The sequence below is a fragment of the Marmota marmota genome, unplaced genomic scaffold (genome assembly GCF_001458135.2).
Source record: "Marmota marmota marmota unplaced genomic scaffold, marMar, whole genome shotgun sequence".
NCBI classification, from domain to species: domain Eukaryota; kingdom Metazoa; phylum Chordata; class Mammalia; order Rodentia; family Sciuridae; genus Marmota; species Marmota marmota.
In genome coordinates, this window is record NW_026000139.1 from 2,066,066 (window position 1) to 2,093,298 (window position 27,233).

General features: G+C 45.2%; 1 protein-coding gene across 1 annotated transcript; it reads right to left on the minus strand.

Annotated features, from left to right (window-relative positions):
* Positions 1–328: 328 nt before the first annotated feature.
* Suds3 (SDS3 homolog, SIN3A corepressor complex component) lies at positions 329–27,233 on the minus strand. Its single transcript, XM_015505187.2, has 10 exons — positions 27,077–27,233; positions 25,335–25,406; positions 22,729–22,748; positions 21,185–21,341; positions 12,990–13,085; positions 11,703–11,764; positions 11,526–11,547; positions 10,177–10,282; positions 4,139–4,223; positions 329–1,141 (listed from the first exon to the last, which is right to left on the minus strand). The coding sequence occupies exons 1-10, from the start codon at positions 27,129–27,131 to the stop codon at positions 1,043–1,045; spliced, it is 774 nt and encodes a 257-aa protein (XP_015360673.1). The 5' UTR covers positions 27,132–27,233; the 3' UTR covers positions 329–1,042.

The following is a 27,233-nucleotide window of genomic DNA, read 5'->3' on the forward strand; positions in this document are numbered from 1 at the left end:
ACAGCAGCCCTCCTGTCTCCAAAGCAGACCAGGTCTCCCAAGAGGCTGTGAGTGCCCAGGGCCTGACAAGGTTCCACAGGTGTGGAACGGCCAATCTGCAGTAGTGGCATCAACAACACGAATAAGTCACGTGAGTCTACAGATCATCAGCACTGCACTGTCATCTCCACACCCCACCCCAGGGACAACCCAGATCAGCTGCCAACGCCATGTGCTCCCTCAATCTACTCAGAAACTGGGGGGAAAAAGAAATTACAAATAAAAACTTCCGAAATTACCACTTCTCATTCCAGCCCGAGTTGGAACAAATGTGTGCGGACAAATCACCTGCATTAAATAACGTTTGAAATATGGTAACTTCAGCACATTATGACATGAAACGTCCCTTCCCCCAGAGCCCCATTTACTTCAATGCAGTCTCCCCGGCAAATGTTCCATAGTTCAGCCAGGGGAATGGATGCATGTGCCAGATGTCACACAGGCATTTCTCTCTCCAAGAAGGCCAAGAGCCAGGAGAATTCATCTCCCTCTGCTAGGACCTCTGCCCCTCGCTTCCAGGGAAACAGCAGATGGGACTCGGCCAGGTCAGTAGCTGCGTGATCCACTAACCAGAATCAAATATGGAGAATGCATCACAGAGTGAATTCCTTCCCACTCTTCTTCATGGCAGAAAGACCTAAAGATAACTGACAGGAAGAGCTGTTTCTTCAACCTCAGAGGAGGTTAAAAAAAAAAAAAAAAGACAAAGGATAAGCAAAAAAATAAAGAAATAAAAAGAAACTAAATCAAACACCCTAAATACTCCTGAAAATGAGCGTTCCCTGGTGACTGCTGACTGGGAAGAAGCTGAGGCAGGGAAGAATGACACATAGGTGGATGTGACCAGCCACAGAGGTGCCCCACAGAATCCACACGGTGTTCTTCATTTCCAAGGCCAAGTAGTTATTCCCAGTAAGTTAAAATTTTTCTATTAAGAAGTAAACAAAACAAAAATAAAAGCCACTGCAGAAAAAGGGTCAAGGGCAGAGAGCTCTTCGGGAGGTCAAGCCGCTGACCGCCGGCGGATCACGAAGAGCCCGCGCTGTAGCTGGCCCAAGTAGATCCTCATCTTGGTGCTGTCACTGGTCTTCCTCACCCAGATCTGCAGGGACACGAGAGAGCAAGGTGAGAGGCTGAGACATGCTGAAGGGAGAACCTCCCAGGCATTAAAATAGCTGCATGAATTAGGTATGGGCAGAAAACTGGCCACCCCAGCCTGAGTGAGCTTGTCCTTGACCACTATAAAGGCGCGCCTCCAGACAGGGAGCAGGTAATAGCCCTGAACTTATTTCTTCCCACCATCTCCCCCACACTCTGACAAAGAAAATGGAAAGCACAGCAATCCTGGGTCCTCTTTTTGCCTGGACTACAAGGACTCTTGATTAGGTTTGATTACAGCATTATCAATACACAAGAGATACACAGTGAAAATAGACCTTTCAAATCTGGAAATACTTTTCCTCACCCCGTATCATACATTCTCTCCGTACTCTGGGGTCTTGACAATTAAGGCTAACAATAAAGGTTACTGTAAGGGAACAAAATGCCATCCATAAAAGGTGTCCTTGAGGCATCTGGGCCCAGCAAGGCCTCTGAAGAGTGGAGAGCTTCAGACAGGGTATCCCTTCCACAGCCTCCACCTCCTGCAGGTGGACTCTGACTTCCCTCGTCCACAGGACAGCTGCACTCTTCTGTGGACTTGCGAATGAACTCTTGCAGCAGGGGGACTGCCAGAGCTGACAAGTGCACTCAATAAGTGGCCTCCTGTAGCCAGGGACGGGGAGAGGAGCTGCCACTGCTGTCACCTGAGCAAGCAAGGAAGGGCTACGGGCTCTCACTATGCCACCGCGCCGATCCTACTCGGCTGCTTCCCCTCAGTCCTGGAAGGAAGCAGCACTGTTGCGGGCCCCATTTTGCAGAGGAGAAGACCAGGCTCAGCAAGGCGGAGCTGCCTGTCCCCATGTGACACTGGTGCCTGATATCACAGCCCTGGCTGTTCTCCACAAAGCCTGCTCTCTGAAGGAGCAATTAAGTGGAGCTGAAAGCACCATGTTTTGAAAGGTCTGCACCTCAGCCATACATAGAAGTTTATAAATGGATCTCCTCCCCTGACTAGGGTCTTAGGTTTTTAAAAAAGCAAATTCTCAGCGTCATCTCAACTTCTTCAATGTGATTATTAAACACAAGAGAGAGGCTTTAAAGTCAAACACACTGGTTTAAAAATGAAACAAGTTGGGCTGGGGATATAGCTCAGAGGTAGAGCTCTTGCCTTGCATACATGAGGCCCTGGATTCAATTTCCAAACCAGGTTTATAAAAAAAAAACAGGCACAGTGTCACCCACCTATAATCCCAATGACTTGGGAGGCTAATACATGAGGACCACAAATTTGAGGCCAGCCTCAGCAACTTAGCAAGACCCTGCCTCAATAATGCTGGGGATGTAGCTCAAGGGTAAAGCACCCTGGGTTCAATCCCTAGTACCCCCAAAATAAAAAAAAAAAATTAAAAAGTGAAGCAAGTTAAAGATTTCACATGAAGCTGAGATTCTAAAGGACCTTGAGGAACCATTTTAAACTGAAAACTGACTCCACAGAGGGCTGAACTGGCAAGGTCACCAACACATTCAGACCCACCCACCAAACCTGCCCAGAGCTGATCAATGCAAAGCCACAGAGCTCAGTGTCATTTAGGCTTTGGGCTGAGAAGCTGAAACACTTCTAAGCAGGGGATATGAACTATTCCCACCATAAGAGTCACACACCTCCAACGCCTGAGGCCTCTCCCCTCCAGGACACAGCTGCAGTGCCACCACTCCGTCAGACTTTACCGTCACTCCCTTGTGACACAAAGTGCCAATCCTGAACAAGGGATAGGGTGTCAAATCTGAATTTCTATTTTTCTTGAGGCGTCACAGAAGAGAATAACAGACTGGTTCTGAAGCTGGGCTTGGGACCAGGAAGCCACATGTGCTTTCTAGCTCACCCGGCCAGCCAGGGACAAATGCTCTGTGGTGAAGTGGTGATGCCCTTGGACAAGGAACACTAGGCCTCTATTAGATGCCCTGGTTCTGGTTTGGCTTGGCTTGGGCGAATCTCACAGATCCTGAGCCCAAAGAAGAATGACATTCACTTATCTGGAAGGCTCTGCCTAACTTCTAAGTAAACAATCATTTTGCAAACTAGTCACATTTGAGGGCATTTTCAATTCAGGAAACTGGGAGAATACAAGAGGCTTAAGTTATTTCATAATCCAGTTTCATTAGATTTACTGCGCATTGGCACGAATAAGTTACAGAGAGTGGACGTGTGAAAATCACTTTCTTTGCAGACATCTGTGCCTGATAAGAGATCAAGCCAATCTAGCTATTAAAGTTTTCAACTTTTTGTTAACTACCAACAAGACAGACACTGTCAACATCCTCTTAATGAAGGGCCAGGAGAACTCACAGGCAGCCACATCATCCTCGGGTATTGACCACATAACTAAAACTGGACCCGATCCTGCCGAGTGTCTCAAGGAGACCAACAGCCAAGGGCACAAGCCTGGCAGCCTGCTGTTCAGAGACGCAGCAGGACACCTCAGGAGGCTACCAGGCAGGGAGCTGTATGCTGGCTGGACCAGCACCAACGTATTGAGCACTTAACTCAATGCTGGCCCTTGTGCATTCTCAGATTGAGAAACAAACCTATTGGTGCATATGAAAGTCCTAGAGAGGCAGCAACACAGAGACGGAGTAAGTGGCACGGCCTGGTCCGTTCTCAGTGGATGACAACCTTAGAAAGCAGCCACAGATGAACGTACTTGCCCTGCTCAGTCTAGCTCGGTGGCTCCCAAATCCATCACAGCCTGGGGAGGTCGCCAGCACCACCAGGAAAACACAAGGTTGCAGGCACCCTCACAGCAGGCGGAAGGCATTTTTCAAGGGTGTTTCTGACTGTGCGTAATTTCTGCCTGAAAGTGCTGACCTCAGAAGCTCACTCACATGAGACGTGACTTCACCGTGCTTTGTTGGTGGCACCTTCATTTTAGGTTTGTCATATTTTCCACACTTCAAAGAGCTCATTTGTCTTTCCTCAGGGTGCAAAAATTCGCCCTACCTCATTGGCTCCGACCGAACTGATCACGCAGCTCAGTTTCTGGTTGTCCTTTGACTCCAGATAGATGGCCTGGCTCTTGTGGTACCTGCCAAAAACAGGGCACAATGTGAAAAGGACGGGGTGGAGGGGGGAGACAAAACAAAACGCTATCACTGTAAGAAATGTAATGCAGGAGTCCACAGAATGACTTGAGAGCCTGGATTCCAGGTGTCATTTACAGACTTCCATCCTTGGACGGGGTGACCTCCTAATCTTCTGGATCTAAAACTTAAGTTCCTTGGCCCCTCTGAAAAGAGGAAAGGGGGATGAGGTCAGAATATAATTTACTTTTTGATTTGGACTATATAACCCAGTTCAAAAAGCAAAATAAAAATTTTGAGGTAAAATATCTCTGTTTCCACTTTATAGTGATAGAGAGGCAGAGTGACTATTTTGTTTATTTTTATGTGGTGCTAAGGATCAAACCCATGCCTCACACTTGTTAGGCAAACTCTCTGCCACTGAAGTACAGCCCTCTGTTCCCACTGTCTGGACAAAATAAATACATGGGCTTAAACATCTGTCATTTATTTCGTATTTGTCCAAATTAGTCATCAACAAGAAGGTTGGATGAACTCAGCCCTTCTTTAGTCATTCATTCAAAAATAATCATTAAGGGGCTGGGGTCGTGGCTCAGTGGTAGAGCATTTACGGGCATGTGTGGGGCCCTGGGATAGACTCTCAACATCACATAAATAAATAAGATAAAGGTATTGTGTCCATCTACAACTAAAAAAAATATTTTAAAAAATTTTTAAAAATAAGTGAATAAAATAAAGGTACATCAACATCTTAAAAAGTATATATTTAAAAAAAAATACTCATTAAGCTCTGACTATGCAACACTGACTATGCCAGAGGATGGAGCAGACAGTGCACGGGCCTCAGGTCCCTGCTGTTACAGAGCTTCAAGTGCAGTGGGAGAGGGAAGATCAAGTGCCACACCTGCAAATGCTCATTAGGTGAAGTGCCGGTTGTCCTGACATTTGCTAAGGGACATCAATCTGGCCCAGACAGTAGGGAAAGCTGCTGTGAATGGAATAGGTAAGGCATATGCCCCCATTCCGGCCCCCACCACTACTCTCCTGGCCTACTGTCGCACAGGGCCACTTCCAACTGACGGACAAGGCCGAGGATGGAAGGTACGAAGCCTGGACCAAACCCAGCAGGACATTGGGGTGGAAGAGCAGACTGCAAGAGCTGGATATATCAGCTGACCCACTGCAGGCAGCCCTGCCCGGGCTGGCTCCACTTGAATCAAGAACATAATCTTTGGTTCATGCTGGCTACATACGTCCAGCTAAAAAGATCCACAAATTCTTGTACATTCCACCAAAACACATCTCCCAGCAGAGCGCTGTGTCTTCTTATCCCTCTGGAGGAAGAAGGCAGATTCTATTTTGCTGGTATAATGAAATAATCTACTGCCAAGCTATCTCAGTAAAGGCTGTACTTCTCTCCCACAGTGAGCTCTTTCCAATCTAGGTTCTAAGTGCTCTTTAACCTGCTACTTAAGAGCTGAAAACTCAGGTTTCCAAGTCAATTCACTTTCTGAAAACATTGTTAAAAGAAAATAAATCATAAATGCAATTACAACAGTGAGACAGGGTGAGATCCAAGACATAAAGTTGCCGTTGGCCATGTATTAGTTGGTAAACTGGGTCAAAGGACCTTTGTTATGCTAAACAGTTAATATCACAAGATCAAATTATACAATGCATGAGGAAAGGCTGAATGATCCACAACACAAAAACTTCCCTTGGTTTCTTTCCCACATTTAAGCCAACTCTCATGCGTAAACAGCAATGTCTTGAATTATGGTTTGAATAAAAATCAGAAGAATACTCAGTTATCCTATGAGGATTATGACGTATTAAAGAGAAACACATAACAAAATGCAACTAGCCTCAAGCCATTCTGATTCTACTTTCTCAACACTTTAATGAAGAAAGGTCAAGGGCTGGGGGCCTAGCTCCATGGTAGAGCACTTGCCTAGCATGCATGAGGTCAGGGTTCAACCCCCAGTACACACACAGAAAGGTTATGGTAAGGAGGAAATGTGCTCAATATAAAGCCAAGTGAAAAAAAAAGTCCCCTTTGTTCCTTTGTTTGTAATAAAACACACGTTTGATGTGCACTCTATACACAAAGAAAAAAATGGTAAATTCACAAATTAAAATGTATATTAAATGCATATAAAAATGTAACACTAAATGAAGAATGTTATTTTTTATTGATAAATGTCTTTCTTTTTCCTAGGATAAGCAAGTATTATTTATATTTTAAAAAAATAATATAAGTTATGGTATTAGAAACAAATAAGATGGATGAGCAAAAAGAAAATGTTAGGAAGCTCTGTCAAACAGTTAATTCTGTAACACCATTCAAACAGTTCTCAGGAGATGTGTTGTATTTTCCTTCAATTACGCTTAGAACCCAAACATCTAACGCCCTCAACAGTGAACATCAGGAGTGAAGGTGGCAGCGTGGCCAACATCTCTGGTCTCTCACTCCACGGTGGTGCTTGGCCAGCCAGCACGCTTCCCAGAGCAGCCAACTTCCAAATCAACTGACCCCCAGTCTCCAGGACATTCAGAGGATTCTCATGCACCACACAATGGTCTCTGGGAATCATTAACCCCAGATAGCAAACCTATTCAATTATTTGAATTCTCTAAAAATTCTAGGGTTTTTAAATACAAACCAAAACCAAAAAAAAAAAAAAAGATAGCCTTAACGTATAAATTTACTTTTCAATTTCTAAAAACTAATAAAGGGGGAAACAAATTCAAAATAAATTTAGAAAAAAATGTTAATGTTATCAACAGAACTAATTTAGTGAAAATGTACGTCTTCTCTTGCCAGTTAGCCCATTTTACACGATACAACTCACCTGCTGGGGAAAAAAAAAAATTCTTAAACAACCTCAGAGAATAGAACCTAAATGTCAAATTGACTAATGAAAATTCTGATCTGGGAATCCCAACAATTAAGCTCTTGAAGCTCTGTGCCTCTACTATTAAACCCAACGAACTAGAATGACTATACCACTATTTTGAAAGAAAGCAATTTCTTTAGCAGGTAGATCTGAAAGTGGAGCAAGGTGGGAAGTAATTGGATTCTGAATCTACGAGCAATCCTGACATTAACACTTCACTTCCCATAACTGAGTCCACATCACAGCTATAGAACCTCCAGGGGTCCCAACGCCTGTTGGAAATATTCACTGTTCGGAGTTAATGGAGAGCTGGAGGGTGAAGTCTACTTGAGCAAGTGGTGACTTCATTTATGATTCACATTAGCAGCTCCAGCACCAGCAGTTAGCTATTTAAAATAACAGCTACTCCACAGTATCTCCTGAGAGGGGTCATTAGTCCAGATCAAAATGGGAGGCAAAGGCCTTAATCTCAACTGAAGACCAGGCAAAGAGAAGATGCTTATCTTTCAAAATGAAATGTAGTTTGATAAGTGTTCATGCCAAGATGGGAAGCCTGACTCAAGACTTATTTTGCTAAAGTCATTTAAAACTCAATGAAACATGTTTTGCCAATAATACCGTTACACCAAAATATGCCATGCCACTGGACACAGCATACAAGAAATTCACCTGATCTCTCCACCATGGGCTGTGTCTGCAATAAAGATAAGAAAGGATATAAAAGCCCTGTGAAAGCTTTCACCAAGTCTCAGGGAAAAAAGGGACTCATCATGAACTCTGACTCCCAAGGCCAAAGAAGAAAAACACACAGAATAATGAAGAAAACAACATTCCCAAAATATATTTAACAGCAGAATGAGTAACTAAAAATTCACTGAAAAAGTAAAACACTTCCAGAGACATTATTCTGCAAATGTCTTCTGCTAACATGAGCAGGGTGGTGAAAATTCCTTCACACTGCTTAGTAGTTCTGACACATCATCAAGCCCAATCACTTTGTTTACATTATGAAACACCAGTCACTGGAGGTCTTTGCCAAAAAAAAAAAAAAAACCAAGCATTTTATTTTACTACATCTTCACCCTCAGGACACATCTCATAAAGTCGTAAGGATTAAGTCAAGAAAGAGAAAGATCTGAAGCAACGTAATTATAAAATGAACATCATTTGAAATATCACATGGCTTTAAGACTCATAGATCCGTAAAAATGTTAGTGATAAATCTCATCATTTTCAAAGGCGGTTCCTATATGTGGGCTTGATCTTTAAAGGTTATTTGGTTTTCATTATTAGAAACATTTTTCATCTCATCTTGACCCGCTGTGATGAGCAGCTAGGGCCTGCCACCTAGTGGTGATACATTCTGATGAGCAACATAAGATACCACACCAACTGAAGAATGCCCAAGAACAGCCAAATTACAGGGGCAGAAGTCACCAAGGTCAGGCTTACAGACAAAGCAAGCCTCCTTCATCTGCTAGGTAATTGACTCACTGTTATTTACTAGGTGGAAATGATTTATTTCAGGCATGACCAGATCTCCAAGCATTTTTGAAGAACACTTAACCCTCTAGTTCTGCAGGTTCCACACCCGTGTTTCAATCAACTACAGATCAGAAATATTTCGGGGTGGGGAGGGGGGACGACGACAACAACAACACTGTGTATGGAATGAACATTTTTTTTTCTTGTAATAATACATTGTAACAACTACTTTCACAACATTGATATTAAGTATTATAAGTCATCCTGAGAAGATTTAAAATAAAGAGGAGGAAGGATTTAGGTTATATGCAAATTCTATAGTACTTGATTTAAGAGACCTGACCATCTGAGGGGGTTCCTGGAACCAATCCCCCCCGTGGTTACAGAGAAATGTGTATTCAATATTGTATTGTGATCAACTAACATAAAGCAATATAAAACTCAAAAAAGTTGCCAGGCATGGTGGCGCATACCTATAACCCAGCAGCTCAGGAGCTGAGACCCTAAGCAACTTAGCAAGACCCTGTCTCAAAGTACAAAATAAAAAGTGCTAAGGATAGAGTACCCAGGGTTCAATGCCTAGTAACAAACACACACAGTCAAAAAAGTCAAAACAACCACTAGCCTGATCTTTGGAACTTCTGGCTACACAAAAGTATTAAAACTTGGCATTATTACTAGCCATTAAAAATGATAACTCCAGAGGGCACAGAGGGACTGAGAAAAAGACTCTCGATAGAACCAACTACAAGAATACCTATAACCTGAGCTGAGTAAGAGGCTGTCTGCAGAGGGACAACAAATAGGAAGAAATATTGTCTCCGAGTCAAAAGAGCCGAGAAGATGGCAGGGTCCAGGGTGATCCAACGCCCAGCGGACGCCTCACACGAGGCTGGCTGAATGAATAAATGCATGAGCTCTTAAGGTTCTACACTATTGCTTTGCCATTTCCTTTCCAATGAAAAACACTGGCAGTCTAAAGGTTTCAACAGTCTTCAATCTAAATGAGTCAGGTTTTAGGATACAATTCCCCTAAGAAAGTTTCCTGGAACACTTTGGCAGCAGAATAATGCATGAGAAAACAGTACAGCTGTCAAATAAAAACCACCCAATAACATCTTGGAAATTCACAGCGCACATTAGCATGTGACAAGACCCAGAGAGTGCGATAAGAAGGGAACTCATTTATCTTAATTAACATGATCATCCCTAAACCGATATGACCACAATCTTCTATCCACAGAACACCTATTAACCTTAGCACATAGGACCAAAGTTAATAGGAGGCAGAACAGAACGTGTACCCTGGCTCCACGGGCCAGGGACACTGCAAAAAAAAAAAAATTAGGCTTAAAATTCTAGTGTGATGACAGCAGCACGGAGAGGAAGGGGACCGCCACCCACATTTTGGGAAACAGTCTTCAGAAACCTAACAGAGGTCTATCAAACGGCTGGTGACACACAAGACGAAAAGTGGAATCCCATTTAAAAATTTAAGTAGCAGGCATGCTCTGAAACCACCACAGGAAGCCCCAGGATGGCTCTTTGGAGTAGTCCCTGTTTTCTCATGACTTACCATCTCTTATCATAATACAGTTTACCATCTTCTATCCGAGCCTCAAATCTCTGGGCTGGAGACTCCGCAGGGGTCGCAGGCAAGTGTTCAGGAGAGGATGGGGATGCTAGAGGAGCCAGAGACAGTTAAATGACTAAGCGTGCAACAAACGTGTACGACCACCAGCTACCATCCTTTAACTGAGACACATTAGGGTGTGGTGACAGTCATCACCATCAAGTTCTTACAGTGATAACTCCTGGGAATTAAACACACAAAAAAACATTTTAAAGAGATGGGGTCTCACTATGTTGCCCAGGTTAGAGTACAGTGGCTGTGCACAGGCGAGACCCCCAGTACTGATCAACATGTGCACTCCTGGGAGGTCACCACATTGATGCAGACCTTAGTGTGGATACCTGATCAGTACAAACAAAATTCTTACACATCACACCAAACTTTGTCCTCAAAACATTCCCAGAGACAGGCAGGGCACAGATTAACCTCACTGAACAGAGGAGAAACTGGAGGCTTAGGAAGGCCAAGGTCAAATGCACCAATGCACAAGACCACTTAGAGGTGGATTAAATCCTAATGACCATCAGAAGCCCAAAAGGGCAAGTATCATGACAATCTCTTAAAAATTAAATCATTTTTAGAGATAAAGTAGGTTTAAATGATCTAAATGTACATACTTACTCACATAACCCTCCCCATCATGCCTCAGAAGCTCAGGACTTCTCTGTGGACTACAGGGGCCCACAGGAAGACATTATCTAGAGAAAGAAGAATCTGGGTTTTTCTTCCACAAGACTAAGTAGAGGAACGTGTGACTTATCACAGCACTTAGTACAAGAAAAGACATTGCTAACTTAGAATTCCAGTTTGCAACTAGCATCGACTTTCATGTGCTGCTCTGGAAGGCATCACTGTGAACAGTGACTGGGCCTTGGCCTCATCTATACCTAGGAACTTGGCACAGCCTTACCAGAGAGCCAGGCCATGAAAAGTCACTGGTATAGCAATACCTAGGACTTAATTCCAGAAAGTAAGGAATACTGAAAAATTCTCTGGTTTCATTTTCAAAACTGGAAACTTTAATCTCATGCCTAATGCCTACACAGAAGGAAACCTTTAACAGCTGATCAAATGCCTATTTTTATAATAAATCCCAAGGAAAAGACAAAAATAACAGGCTGAAAAAATAAAGCGGGGTGAGGTACACTTAAGATTCCCTTCAGTTTCACTCACAGGCAAATGACAAACACTTTACTTCTGAAAACTGCAACAATTCCCTGACAGGTATTCACATGCTTTTCCAACAACATGATAAAAAGATTGTACAAATGTCAATAACATTAAGCACTTACCTGGTCTCTTGGGTGACTTAAGCTGTAGGAAGAACAACAACAAAAAAAAATCTTAGAGAAAATCATTTGGATAACTGTAGGTGTCAGAGGTTTCATAATGACTCAACAAGTATCATGTGAACATAGTGAAGAAACCATGTCAAGCCTGAGCTTTCAAATAAATGAATAGAACTGTACCTTATTTAATGTTCTCAGATCCTCCATGATCTGTTCGTCTGTTAACAAATAATTTAGCTGAGGTGTTGAGAGTTAATGGAATGCATCCGAACGTGTATGGTTTCCAAGGAAACAGAAATCAACAAACTGGTACCAGTAGTTCAGAACTGACAAGGTATGACTATTCAGAATGACATTTTTGCAATAACTTATTTCTCAGAAAGCTGACTCTCGAGCTAAATGTCATGGTGACCAAGTATATTAAAGAATTCACACACCCCACCTTACAAACTACTAGGAGGAGGTAGAATAAGACTCATTAGGTCTCTACAACAACAGCGAGAGCACAGAAAATAGAAAACAACTGTGTCCCAAATTTATAAAGTGCTTTTGTTCCAAATGTCTCGAGACTTACACTTACACACTTACACACACACACACACAGAGATTAGTTTTCCACAGCAACTAAAATTCTGTTATAAAGGTGAAGGGACCTGAAGTTATATCCTTTCCTGGTGGCAGACAAGTGAAATGACCAAACCATTCTGAAAAAACATCCATTTATGATCTCTTTTTTTTTGGGGGGGGGGGAGGCTAGGGAGAGTACTGGGCATTGAACTCAGGGGCACTTGACCACTGAGCCACATCCCCAGCCTTTTTCTGTATTTTATTTAGAGACAGGGTCTCACTGTTGCTTAGCATCTAGCTGTTGCTGAGGCTGGCTTTGAACTGGTGATCCTCCTGCCTCAGCCTCTCTAGTCACTGGGATTACATGAATGAGCCACACGCCTGTAATTTATTATCTCTTGAATAGAAAAAACACTTTTCTTCATGTGTCCCATTCCCATTAACCATTTTTAAAATTAAAGAACTTTGTTGTGTTGATTAAAATATCATTTGCTTTCATTTAAAAACAGTTTGCAACTCACTATTTTAGGGATGGGGTAACTGAGATACCCAAAGTCTGATACTACTGTCCTCATTTGACAGGTAGAAAAATTAACACACATCAAGTTTTCAACTGCCCTTGAATCTTGAAGTGTTAAAACCAGGTTCAACATTGGACATAAAGTATCTTTCCAAATGATACCTTGATATAAACATCTCCCACTAAAAGAAGTAGCAGCTGAGGACTCCAATATCAAAATGGCCAGTCAAGACCCAGTCATAAAAATTTTACATATGCTTTTCCACCAAATATTTTTTTCTGCAGGACAATGCCCACATATACTCTATCAGATGGATCAATAAGAGAGTCAATAGTCTTAAGGGAAAAAGAAGTGATTGAAACTTGAAGCAAATGGATATCGGGAGCAGGTTTTCTCCTCTTGTCTGGGATGGGGACAGGATCATTTGGTCGCCTCCGCAACTTTCTGGTCATGATAGGTTTCACTTCCATAGAATCTATGGCAAAAACGGAATGGGTCAATATATCCAATTCCCACTGGAGGTCAGTAAGAATTCCTACAGTGTAAGAATATCTGCCCTAGGCCACCCAATCAGAATCACTTTACTTCAGATGTCCCATCTACACCTGGCCTAAGCCAGACACCCACATCAGACTTTAAAAAAGGTCTGTGCATGTGAAATTCAAACCAGCAGTACTAGGTCCACATCCCTCCCAGAAATCCAGCCCTGGAGTCTAACATTATGGCCACTGTAGAAATCTCCCCAGCACCCTCAAAAACTAGGGGTTATACGGCTGGGGCTGAGGCTCAGTGACAGAGCACTTGCCTAGTATGTGTGAAGCACTGGGTTCGATTCTCAGCACCACACACACACATAAATAAAATAAAGGTCCATCGACAAAAAAAAAAAAAAATCTAGGAACAATTGCTCCTCTCACTCAAATTAGGAAGCCAGAGTTGTGAACTCTTGGGAAGAGAAGGAACCTCACCATCACCTCACGGGACTGATTGCCGCTGTCCCAGAGGGTGGATGTGTGCAGCCACTAGCACAAAAGGCTCTTTTAAGGCCACTGGCCTCGATGCCAGCATTTTTTAGTAAGTCTTTATTTACAAACTTAAAACTTTTTTCTTTTATAACCTTTGATGGCTACTTGACTTCAAAAATGATACATGAAGGCACATTCCAAAGACTCTTTTCACTCTTCTTGACTTTCCCCAGCCGACGTGGCCCCTGACTCCCCACACTATGCAGTCTCTACCCTTTAGCCCCAGCCACCCAAACCCCTGCTGATCTGCTCCTTTGGGGGTCCTTTTTTCCTGGCCTATTCCTTACACACTGGTCATCTCCAGGGTCCCTAGTGAATCCTCACCCACCACTCCCAGTTCCCCAGGCCTCTCAGTGGCAAGCCACATCCAACCCTACCCTCTCAGGCCCCAGGCAAACCCATCCCTTTCTGGTTTCCCCTCCCAGTCTGCCTCTTCTCCAGGGCTCAGAAGCATCAGTTATCCGAAGACGTGACACTTTCAGGCCATCAAGGCTTTGTGCTGTCATTCTCTCTGACAGAGAAGAAGATGTGGGCCTGCTCAGTAGTCCCTCCTGTGACCTGCTCACTCCCTCTCCCCGGTACCAGGGCATTTGTGCAACCCTCCAGCGCACCAAGTGCCACACCATGTGGAACTTGCTCCCCATCAGATGCTGGGATTCCGCCACAGCGTGAAATCCGTCTCCGCCCCAGCACCTAGCAATAGTCCTGGCACACAGCAGAGTCAGCACAAAGTCTTCTTCAGAATGATCAGAATGATCATGAGATAAGGGTGCAGGGCCTTAGAGTGAGGAGTCAAAAGCGTTTCAGTTTGCTGCTCTTCAAAAGAAATGGGTGACACTGAATTTTTTCCTGTAGTGGAATGGAGGTGATATAGGAACCCTGGCCTAATGAGATGGGGGAAGAAGGATGAGGATGTGCACCCACACCCCTGGGGAGGGGGAAGCTTTCTTCCTAAAAGAAAGTCCTTACTCTCTGTTCAGATGCCACCTTCCTCCTCTTACTCACTCGCTGGCTGGTGGCACAGCACTATCACAGGAGCAGGGCTACTATCCTAAATGGGCTTGAGACCCTGCAGCAGCCAAGCACCCAGAAGCGGGCTGTGTAGATGCTCCAAGTCCCCAGCCTCCTCAACAAAAGGATGGAAACACCAGCACGTCCTCCCTCGTGGGGCACCATGACGACTGCATGAGAGGACACAGGAGAAGCCCTGAGCACAGTGCCTGAGGTGACAAGAACTGAAAGGAGGCTGGCTCTTCTTATCATATTTCAAGGAGGAAAAAACTACAGAGATCTTTTTTAAAAGACAAGGTGCAAACAGTCAAACAGAAGCCACCCACTACACCAAGCAGCAGTATCCGCTGTGAGGCTTTCAACACGCAGACCTAACTTGGAAACCAAAGTATGAAAAGAACCCAACCCAAAGCGAGCCAGAGAAAGGAGGAGGCAGCCCATGAACATTAGGGAACATCCTGTCCACCAGAGAGTGGCTGAGTGCACCCTGCTCTGCGGGCTGCCCAGACTGCAGCGTGGGAAGGGTGTACAGCACCCAATGGAAAGAAGCCAAGAGAAAGGGGGAGCCGAGGGGACAGCAGTTCAATCAGGCCACTAAACTCAGAAAATCATAACGGCATCAGGCACAAATCAGAAAATACAATCAAATTCTTCTTGTAAAATGTGAAAATAGCTCCACTGTATTAGCCTGGTCATGGCAGTGACCTGATGAATTCCATACAAGACCACCCCTGCAGAACCAGGGTGCTCTGGAGAAGCCCTAAAATCCATCAGCAAGTCTCTCACACCACCTAGGAAAGGGGGGACAGCAGAAGGCAGTGCTGGCCGGTGGCCATGAGGAAGTGATTAATGGAGAGAGCAAGCTACGCATCACAACTCCAATAAGACACACTCCACCAAGTCACCTTGCTCCAATCCCAGCTTTGCTTAGTTGTCTTTGAAATTTTTCAAAAAAGGAGAGGGGCTGGCCTGGCCAGCAGGGCCTGAATCTACCTGTCAGTTCTATTTCTACAGTATGCAACAGAGGGCTTACTGAGTTTCCAACACCAGCCTCCAACGAGTTCAGTCGATAAGAATCTTAGGGGTTCAAGCTGAGGACACTGATGAAACTCCAGCTTCCGGAAGTGAAGCTCAGATCCTGGACTCTGACCACCCTGGAGAAGATCCCTGAGCAGGGAATTTCAGACACCGAGCACCAACCCCAAAACACCTCCAAATGGCCAAAATTAAAAAGTGTCTCTGATCCAGAGGACTCTTCAAAGATCTGCTTGAGAGGGGATACTATCTGTAGAATCTCACAGAACATCTAACAATCAAGCCAGTCTTGGGGGAAGTTTATGTGGGAACCATTCCTCTCCACACTACCCCATAAAGGACCTTTAATAGCACAACTCCTAGAGCTCTGCTCACCAGAAAACCTGACAAACACAGGCATCCCCACACCCACCTGGGTAGCACTGGGCCTGCCTGCTAAGAAACGGGAGCACAGGTTGGATTAGAGGTAGGCACAGTCATCATAACACAGTCCCTATGGGGAGAGATCCCTGACAATCATTTCCTGCAATTGACATGTGATTACCAGTTTACTGACTGGCCTCTTGTTCTGCACTTTCTTAGGCCTATTCACTCATTTCCAACAACTCACCTGCCTACAGCATTCAACTGCAATAAAAGCTTCATTTTAATACTGCCTAACCACTAAAACAAGCTCCTACGGACCTCACTCAGGTGGAATCTGAAGAAGCTGACCTCAAGAAGCAGCGTAGCGCAGGGGAGGGCATCACCAAGCTCCAACTGGACAGGGGAGTAAGTTTTGGGGTCCTACTGCAAAATAAGGCGTCTACGATTAACAATATCATATGGAGCATTTCAAAACAGCTACCAGAATGTCAGATTTTAAATGTTCTTAGCACAAAGAAAAGATAGTGTGAGTTGATGGACATGCTTATGACCTGATGTGAGTACTACCCAATGTCAATGTACGTATCAAAATATCCCTGCACCCATAAGCATGTACAATTATGTGTCAATTAAAAACAAAAATTTAGGAAAAAACAAGCTCATATCTGTTCAGCTATTGGGGGGAAAACGAGTGGCAGTGATTCAAAGAAGGATCCATAAGAAACAAGATGTGTGTGGTAGGAAGAAAAGTCACTGCAAGCAAACCTGCAGCCGATTGGCAACCCCTCCAAACCAGGGGCATCGCAACACGGGGTCAGTTTGAGGCCCAGCACACCCCTGCCCCTCGACAGGCTCACCCTGGGGTCACAAATCAGTGCTGCCGTGGTGGAGACAAACGGGAGGTGAGAACATGCAATGACCATCCAGGTCAGGAGCTGGGCATGGTGGCACCTGGCTGCAATCCCAGCAGGATGGCAAGTTTGAGACCAGCCTAAGCTACTTAGCATGACCCTCAGCAACTGAGCAAGATCCTGAATTAAAATAAAAATAAAAGGGCCATGGATGAGCTCGGTGGTGGAGCACCCTTGGGTTCATTCCCCAGGGTCAAAAAGAGAATCAAGGTCAGCTCCTTGCAATTCAAATCGGAATAGGAATTAAGGGACCAACCTCCATTAGGCCAAAGTTGCCCACAAGGAAGGGATGACATTAAAGAGCGAACCAACTGAGCCCTCCTCCTTGCGTCTCAACCACCAGAACACCCTGGATTCCACAGTCAGCAGCAGAAAGAATGTTCCAAGGAGAACCCCACCCCACCCCAAATCCAAGTCTCTTCCTCCCTTCTCCCTTGCCAGGTATTGTGCAGGACCTCGTCCCCTGGCCTTGACTCAGGTCTTTCCTCACTGGCATCTCTGTGTACTGTAGGAGACTCCCCTCCTGCACAGTCCAGCCACACTACCTTACAGTTTTAAAATCACTCGGTCAAATCTTTACCTTCGTTTGGGGGCCCTCTCTCTCCAAACCACCTTACACTGGGAAAGACGTGGAGGCTGTGTCGGTTTTATTACTATCAGAACATAAGCCCCTTGAGTACAGGGACCTTACCCATCAGCCAAATTCTGTGATTCACTTACAGTCACATGTACTGTTACCAGGAAAAGTCAGTATAATATGGTGGTTAAGAGAATCCACTTGCAGCCAGACAAATCCTGGCTTCAGCACTACCTAGCTCTGCGGGGGACTGAGCAAATGGCTCCACTTCTAAGTCAGCTCTGCCATCTGTAAACTCAGGATGATGACACCCAAGTAGAGCTACCCAAACTAAATGGGTTGCACTTCCCAAGTCCTGCCAGCCACTTTCCCAAGCACACCTCACCTCCTCTCTGGCCCTCTCCCCATAACAGGTTCTATCACCTCTTTACTGAAGGAGGAACTCCCACTTCAACTAAGTTAGCGGACAAAGCCAGGATCCCCCAGGTCTGTCAGCCTGCAGCGGTAGGTAGCTCTAAGGTTTTTACACAATGCCTCACTGGATAAGTACTCAGAAAATGAGACTTCTAATTTGACATCATAATGAATCATGTACTAGTTGAATCTAGTATTTTGCGTGGGGTGGGGTCAGTTCTGGGGGTTGAACTCAGTGGTACTTGAACCACTGAGCTATATGTCAGTCCTTTCTTTCTTTTTTTTTTTTGAGACAGTCTTGCAAAGTTGCCCAGGCTGATCTCAAACTTGCAAGCCTCCTGCCTCAGCCTACTGAGTGGCTGGGATTACAGGTATGCACCGCCGTGCCTGGCTAAATCCAGTTTTTTCCAAAAGAAACTCACAGGCTTTAATGAGGTTTGAGTAGCTTCCACAGGGGCCTCAGGGTTCAAAGAAGTCCCTGGTGAGCAAGAACTTACAACAGAAAATGAAGTGGCAGTTAGCAAGGTGTTGGAAGAAGGGAGAAAAGGAGACTACTCTATGACAAGAAGAAAAATGAATTAAGTATGACACATTTCAAAGTTCATTAGGTTCTCATTGATTGAGTGGGTTACTTATAATCTTGCCTCAACATTAGAAAAAACTCACTCTCAGGTAATTTTATCTACAACCTCACTACTCAAAGTGTGGGAAGACCAGCATCCTCGGCAGCCCTGGCAGTTGAGTGCGTACCCCTGTCTGCCTGAAACAGAGTCTGCCCATCAAGACCCAGGTGCACACTGAGGCAGCAGCAGCAGTGACAGACAAGCGTCCTGGAGCTTCTCCACCCGCAGTACACCACGTGGCCCGCAGCCCAGATTTCCGAAGTTCTCCGCAAGAGGTTTGGGTTCCGAGAGTACCTTCTGCTATTCCCACAAAGGCTGTGACGGCTCCCATGCCACTGGATAACAACCATTTTCAATGGGTTCCTGGGACAAAGCTTCACAGCTCATCAGCCTCTTATTCTACTTTCTTGGGGAGGGTGGGGGGGCTGGGGATTGAATCCAAGGGCACTTACCCACGGAGCCACATCCCCAGCCCTTTTTATTTTTATTAATTTTATTTTGAGACAGGGTCTCACTAGGTTGCGTACAGCCTTACTAAGTTGCTGAGGCTGGCTTCGAACTTGTGATCCTCCTGCTTTGTTTTAAAGAGATCTTCACGTTGAAACAGAAAAGGAGACTTTAAGAAATGTCTTTTCTGGGCAGTGCTGGGCACCACTGATATTGGGCATCAATCCACCAAGGTGAAGTAAGTCACTCAATTAGAGGGAGGAAATCAGCCTTTAATCCAGCACCATAGCAGCACCATCTGTGGAGAGCTCATTATCCTCCCAGCTCCAGTGCCTTTTCTTTCCACACCTATCATTACCTTGGCAGCACTTTCCATACCAAGGGTACCAAATGGCTTGAGGAAGGACATCAGCACCATTGATGCTCATGGCTAGCTTTAGACACTTCTATAATTTGTGTGTGTGTGTGTTACAAATAATTTCACTCCATATATTTGTCTTCTCTACCCTTGCAAGTTCTGCTTCAAGTCACTGAGGATGTCTCCTGCCCCAGATAAGATTCTGGCTGTAAAACTAGCTGGCTAAATAATGTCCATTGCTTGTCAATAATTAGGATGCCAAATCACAGGTAAGGTGATAATACCCTTCCCTGCAGATGGAAAGGGAGCAGCTATAAACGGACAATATTTCCCACTAACCTAATGAAGACTCCCGAGCATCTGGTAGCTCTAGCAGAGAGCGATGAGGCATCAATGCCAGTCACAGCCACCATCAAAGAAAACAGTGTGTGGGTCAGGAAACAGGCAAGCAGACTGGTACCAGACAGGGCACTGCAGTGCTAGCCATCTAATTAAAAAAGCATTTCAACAGGAACAAGACAGCGCTGTCTGAAGATGCTGTTTTCACATGTATTCTTGCCAAAATGACACACACAAAAAAGCATTTTTGAGCTACTTTCAGAGGTCTTCAAGGAACTCGCTCCTTTTGCCAAGTCTCTCACTGAGGAAACCACCAGAGGAGAGATCTGTCACAAGTCGGACCCCCTCCAGCTCCAGACACTGTCTCATTCTCATCAGGGTATCATGGGGACTGGAGCCAAAAGACTGTGTCAACTGGAGGGCCAAGCTGGTTCATAGAACCCAAAATATATAGGGAGATTACTTCTTAACTGGTTACATTGTTTCAAGTCAGCTCAGAGGACTTCCGTACAAACACTGTACTTCCTACGGAACCCCATTAAAATAAGACCTGGTAGAGCACCAGGACCTTCTGAAAATGACTGTGAAAGTTAAATTCTGGGGTGTGCAGAAGGCATGCCACCTACTTGTACCCAGGTGACAAACTCACTGCTGACTTGCTCTGTGGTATTTGCCAGGTTCAAAATAGGCGGCTCATGCCAATTCCCCACATCCTTCTAAGACTCATCAGACTACATATGGCAACAGAAGAGTCGGCCATATTGCTTCTCTTTGAAACTTGCCTCCAACCTGCCGAGCTCCCATATGCAGATCACTAAATCCTAGAAGGCTAGGGAGGAACTGGCACCGAGTCTCATGTAACTTCACTCCCTTTACAAGAGAAGAGTTAAGTTTAGCTACCCTGCTGGAATGGCACAAGCGCTTTCTGAACACTAACACCTGAGGGCAGAGATCTAATAGCACAGATGATACAGCCCAGAGCCACTGCTCTCACATCGAGGTCAAAGGAACATAATGCCCTTGCTGTAATTAAGGTGACTGAAAAAAACAGCAGAGAGAGTGCCCCCATCACCACAGGTGGACGGGGGTAAGTGATTCAGGAAAACCACCAAATGACAGCCAACCCAGGCATTAAGTAAAGCACAAGCCAGAGCGTGCGATTACTATTAAAGGTCTGCCATTTACTGAACACCTGTCATGCAAAGGTCACTACCTTAGGCACCTGTATTTCTACCCACAATACTATGAGACGAGATTCGATCAGCCTCACCTTATGGCGTGGGGAAGAGCTTGACGAAGGTCACACGGCCAACATAAGGTGGAGCCAGAACTCTGATCCGAGATGTCAAAACCTACTCTCCTCCCCGCGCTCTCCTCTGGAGGTCTGAGACCTACGTAGTCACTAGAGCACCCAACCAGGGCCCTCAGGGTCCCCAAGGATTATTATCCCGTCCCTTGGGTTTCATACCTCCAGTCAGTTCCATTGTTAGCTTTTCATTTTCAATCATTTTCTTCTTTTCTTCTAGTTCAGCAATTAGGTTCTCTTTCAGCTCAACCTTCTTGTCTTCAAATTCTTTCACTGCTGCCTTCTTTTCCTTAATGTAATTTCTTTCCACTTGCTCGGTCTGAGTAAAAGAGAAACACAGGCTAGGGGGGACACAGCCAGGCATCCAGGGCTCCAACTCGAAGTCCAGCTCTGTCCTCAACAGCAAAGAAAACCCCTTCCCCAGAAATACAAGTGGTATCTCACTGACACAAGTGGTATCTCGTGTGTCAGTGAGATACACGAGAGCAAAGGGGGTCTGAGGGCAAGGCCCGGGGAGGGGGGAGGGAGGACACAAGACCACCACTCGCATGTCAGTATCCACACTTGCTATGAGGTAACTCCCCTCTCTCACGCCTCAAATTTTATAGCTTTTATGTTAATACAACATAAGTTTCTCAAGGACAGTAAATAATCCCTTTTAAAGTCATAATTTTAAGGAAAATAGTTTATTCCAAATGAAGTAGCTATCTTGAAAATTACACAATATAATGGCCCGATGACACAAACTAGTAACAACAAACGTGGACGAGGATGCGAGAAAAGGGAGTATGCATACACTGTTAGTGGGACTGCAAGCTAGTTTCGACTCTTATAGTGAGTAATGAACAAGTACAGTAGATCATTGATTAGGAGCCTGAATCCTGCAGGATTCAGAGATGTTGAGATAAAAATTGCAGGGCTGGGGCCAGGGCTCAGCAGTAGAGCACTTGCCTAGCATGTGTGAGGCACTGGGCTCGATTCTCAGCACCACATATAAACAAATAAAATAAAGGTCCATCGACAACTAAAAGTAAAATTAAGAAAAATTGTGTAAGCAGTCACTTTTACTATCTCACCACTGTGCTGTGACAAGGGGCCTGCAGGGGGCATGGTCTGGGCTGTGTGATCCTCTAGGCTGTGGCCGCATGCGCTGAATTGACTTCATTACTACAATGGTTTCCAGTAATACAGCTCTGATAAACCGTGACCTTCTCCAAAGCACCCCCCACCAGCAGCAGCACAACATCCGAGACCCAGCCTCATCCTGAACACAGCACTGTGCCTGACGTGGCGGCAGCACTGGGGTCTCTGTGGAGTGAAAGAAAACATTCAAAATGTTTCCTATTGGCCCAGAAAGTTTCAGCTGTATGTGGAACTGTTGAGCCAATTCAGAAGCTGCACTGAGGACCAATAACAAATTATTCGTCCACCACAACTCAGACATACTCTCAAAGGGCTTTGGCACAAGCTAAAAGCCAGCAAAAAAGCAGTGGAATGTGAGTGTCCCCAGTTCCCTGTGATGCACAGAGGCTGCCCAACAACAAAGAATAGACGGAACATCTTAATCAGGATCACATGTCCTTCGGTCAAACCGAACGGTGGCAAAGGCTTCCAAGCCATCTACTTGGTGACAGAAGGAAAGGCCACCAGATCAGCAGAGTCAAATTCCAGTCTCAGACTACAAACCCGGATCCCGTGGTACTCACTTCCAGCTGGAGGAAGAGTTCTGAAAGAGATAAAAACTGCAATTAGATTCCCGAGGCTGTGTCACCTTTTTAGACAGGAATGTTGGATTCATTTAGAAGCAGTAATTGCTTTCTGAAAGCAAATTACACAAAGCAAATGTTTTCATCAGTAAAGTGCTGATATACATGAAGGGAAGACGCAAGCAGCACCCGTGTCGCGTCAAAATGTGGCCCTCAACAGAAATAGCTCTGGCAGCTCTGCCTGAGGGCCAAAGCCAGCTGTGGAACCAAATTGCTAAATAAGCCACTCCTCCCTCCACTCAGCCCTCCCCGTCCCTCAGTCCCAGAGACTGCAGGACAGGCCAGGAAGAAGCAACACGAAGACTCCTGGACAGAGTCCACGCCCATGGTCCCACAGGGTGTGAAGCTCTCTGTGACAAGGGGAATCCAGACAACAGAGGTTCTTGGGCTTTCTGGGACTTTACTCTCAGGCCTCTACACTCTGCCCACACCAATGCCTCTGTCAACGATACCACCAGGCCTCCCCAGTCACATTCCCCAGCTCTGATCTAAGGCAGCCCTTTCACTCATCAAGCCTCCAGCAGACACACTCAAGGTACCCCCAGCAGTATCCAGTGACTTACTCAGCACCTGTCTGCGGGCGGTAGTAATCGTCTACCCAGCAGCCTATCCCCCGTAAGCCCCTCTACAAACCCCTTAAACAAAATAGGTCTTTGGCCTCTGAACTTTTCTGGGTGACAGTGGACCTGCTACATATGGTCCACAAGGACTGCTGGAGAACCAGTAACTCCAGGGCTGCCGTCTTCCGTTTAAAATGGTCCCCTTTGCAAACCTGATATACCCTATAGATCCATTCTCAAGAAAAAAAGCACACTCGTACATGTTCTAGAATTTTCAGAGTTCCAGGAACCCCAGACTAAAAGCCCCAACCTGTTAAATGGAAACAATTAACTGAGGAAAGGGACAGGCCATTTGTTGTTTTCTGACCCCCAGAAGTCCTTATCACTTTGGCCCTGGGAGTCACTGGGCGCCGCAGCTCAAGCACACCTAGCCCAACATGCTCACTCCTATGCCTGCTTCGGACTGAATGGACCAGACATTTCCAAGTCCTGGGCCACCCGAGAAATCAAACCTGAACCAAGTCAAATAACACTTAACACTTAAAAGTTGGTGGTGCTTGTTTTAAAGCAGCCAGACACCAGACACAACGAAAGCAGGTGGATTTTTCTCTGCATGCAATGTGCTTTTTAAAGCTCAAGTCATGACTGATTTAGGAACTCTTCTGCACGTTCACCTGGGAGGAAGAGATGTTTACGAAATAACACAAGGACAGCACTGAGAGTCGGCATGAATTAAGAAAAACAACTCAATACTCACCCTGCTGTTCCAGCTTAGGAAAAATGGCTCACTTCAATTTTCTTTCCTTTATTTACATCCTAAGCCAATTCTCTAGGCAATCCGTACTCCCCTCTACAGACAGGGAAACTGAGGCTTCAAGAACCAATAACCTGTTTAAAGGCACTGACCCAGCGTGATGAGGGTAGGCCTGAACGTAGGCCCTTCTCCTTCCACAATGCCACCTCCTCCATCTGTAAAGGGGAGCCCTAGGAAGACGGCTTTCGGTTCTAATGCTATCCCAAGGAGGCGCCTGGGAACTCAGAGTGGACAGCGCCAGCAGCGGGGACAGGCAGGATGTGAGTGGGCAGAGGGCTAATGGCTGCAGCTCCATTTTCACAGCACCCACCCCCTTCTGCTCCCTTCCTATTTGCTGATGCACACCGCACACTTCTTGCTAGGTGGAGAGGACAAAGGTTTCCACAACAGGAAGCTTGAAAGTCACTGGATGGAACTCAACAGGAAAGCACAAGGAGTGGCACTCAGACCTTTTTTTTAAAACCCAAAACTACTTCTCCCACGACAGGAACAAACACCTGCTGGCACTCAGAATGCTGGCTGGTGACGCACTTTAAAATTTAACACACAAAAAAAAAATTTCCTGTAAGCTCAAGAATTGTTCATACAATTTAGAACAGTTGTCGAATCTTACTTTCTGCACGATTCTTTATTCCTTAACTACTCGTGTGAATAGCTTTTGCCAATGAAACAGCAGGTTCCCTAAGTCAAGGACAATGTGTTACAACTTCATGCTGCTCAAGGTGCTCCCATGCAGATGTCCAACAGACAGGCTGAGTGAGTACACTTGCCACGTCCAACAGACCGAAAGCAAGCTCCTCCTCCTAAATGCTTAGGATATTTGGGGAAATAACAAGAGGACACCTCCCCACCCCAAAGCACAGAACTCCAGAAGAAACATTTAAGTGGGTATGAAATGACCCACAATCATTTCCCCTCTGACTGTCTGTTAAGTCAGCCACAGAAATAAATGCGAAAAAGTGCAAGACTACTCTTGGGGCACCCGGGAGAGCCACTTGACTACAGGAAGCCACCGACTGATTCCTGTGATTACTGGCAAAAAAGGTGAACCAATTTTATAGAGTCTCTCCACCTCCATCCTGTCCCAGCAGTGAAATGTCTAGGATACGTATGGAAGATGCCCTCGGGGCCACATGGCGGGGATGACGAGGTGTGAATCTGCAGAGCCTCACCTGCGTTTCGGATCCTCTCTTTGTACTGCTGATCCAGCTTTCTCATTCTCTTCTGATACTCCTGCAACGTTCCTGATGGCCATTTATAAAGCAGAAAGTGATTTTAAAGATCAATCTACTCTAAATTTTGTCTCTTAAAATTATTTTCTCACACCAATCGTGACGGTTTTAATTCCCAAGAAAGCCACAGCTGAGCAGAGCTAACTGGCTTCTGGTCCTCAGCTAAGGCACACAGCAGGCCCTGCCGGGGGCCTAAGCACAGAGCCCCACCTCGGTACATCGAAACTCCTAGTGAACCAAGTGCACTGGCGGCAGCCTGGAATCCCAACAACTCCAGAGACTGAGGCAGAAGAATCAAAAGTTCAAGGCCCACCTGGGCAACTTAGCAAGAATCTGTCTCAAAACAAAAAATATGAAAAGGGCTGGGGATGCAGCTCAGTGGCAAAGTGCCCCTGAGTTCAAGCTGTGGTGTGGTACCAAAAATAAACACAACTCTGAAGTGAAGGGGGGGGGCAGGGGGTATGGAAGTGTGCAAACACTCCACCACGTGATTCTTGTCACTTGCTCCTATAGTCCAAGGCGATAGACCTCCCTTTCCTGGAAAAAGTACCTTCTGCAATAGGGTCCAGGCCGAGGTTGTCCAGCAGAATTTTCTGAAATGGTACAAATGTACTGTATTTGTACCATCCGCCGGGTAGCAGCTAGCTCCATGTGGCTCTAGTAGCACTTAAAATATGGCCAATGCCACTGAGAAACCAGATTATCAATTTAATTAAATGCAAAAAGCCACGTGTGGCTAGTGACAATACCAAAAGGCTTCTGAAAATCTCGCTCATTCAGTATTCTTCTCCAAAGCAACTCATTATCAGGATCCCAAATTTGTGGGGAAGTGTCTCCTGATCCTAACACCTGCTCACAGGCTAGTCCAGGTGAGTGTACCCCCCCCAGCAATAAAGTGCCTAGTGGAAGGGCTGGGATGCAGCTCCGCGGGAGAACACTTGCCTAGCATGCCTGAGGTATTGGGTTCAATCCCCAGCACTGCGGGGTGGGGAGTGGCAGTATCACTGACAGGGGACAGCCCAACAGAAAATCAGAGAGTGAATGGCAACAGCGCACCATGCCCAGGTCCTCATGCTGCATCCAACATTCCACACGCTCCCTCTCGTTTTCATTTCGCAGATTAGAAAACAGATTGAGAGAGAGAAAGGGCCATGCCCACTTGTAATTCAACAAACAAAACAGAAAACAGCATGGCTGATCCACAGTCCATTGATGCTTTGTCTAGAAGAGGAATAAAACTTCATTCTTTGATAACATCTCCCTCAAAAACACACAGCCTGAGGCACAGAGGTTTTCAAATTGTGCCCTACAGACAGCCCCAAATGAGAGTTCACTTGAAGAAATTGCTACATGTTGAAAATAAATTTAAAATAAAATTTGAAAAATCAACCCTTTACTGATAAAAGAGAGCAACATGTGTACTGATTAAAATCAGTCAGACTAGGGGCTGGAGTTGTAGCTCAGTAATAGAGCGTTTGCATAGCACATGAGAGGCACTGGGCTCCATCCTCAGCACCCATACAAATAAATGGAACAAAGGTATTGTGTCCATCTACAACTAAAAAAATTAAAATAAAAAAAAAAATCAAATTAAATTTCAATCATTCCCACAAAGAAGTAAAATAGATTTCAAGGGTGTGTAACACTAAGAATGTTTAGGAGTAAAAAAGCTGGTCACCAACCTTCCTGCAGCTGTTGCAGCTGCCTCTTGAGAGAAGCCAGTTTGTCCTGATACATCCTGAAAAAAAGAAAAGCCACGCTGAAAGACAAACACTCAGTACTCTATTCCGAAACATTCTACACACAGGAACTGCCTAGCTTGTTGGATTTAGCAGAAGG

Bases quoted from the DNA above. Each gene is read 5' to 3' on its own strand.
- Suds3 (XM_015505187.2), bottom strand. From the start codon at position 27,131: ATGTATCAGGACAAACTGGCTTCTCTCAAGAGGCAGCTGCAACAGCTG. The intron at 22,749-25,334 runs GTGAGGCTCTGC...TATCTCTTTCAG, and splicing joins AGAGAGGATCCGAAACGCAG to AACTCTTCCTCCAGCTGGAA. The intron at 10,283-11,525 runs GTAAGTGCTTAA...TGGCTCCTCTAG, and splicing joins TAAGTCACCCAAGAGACCAG to CATCCCCATCCTCTCCTGAA.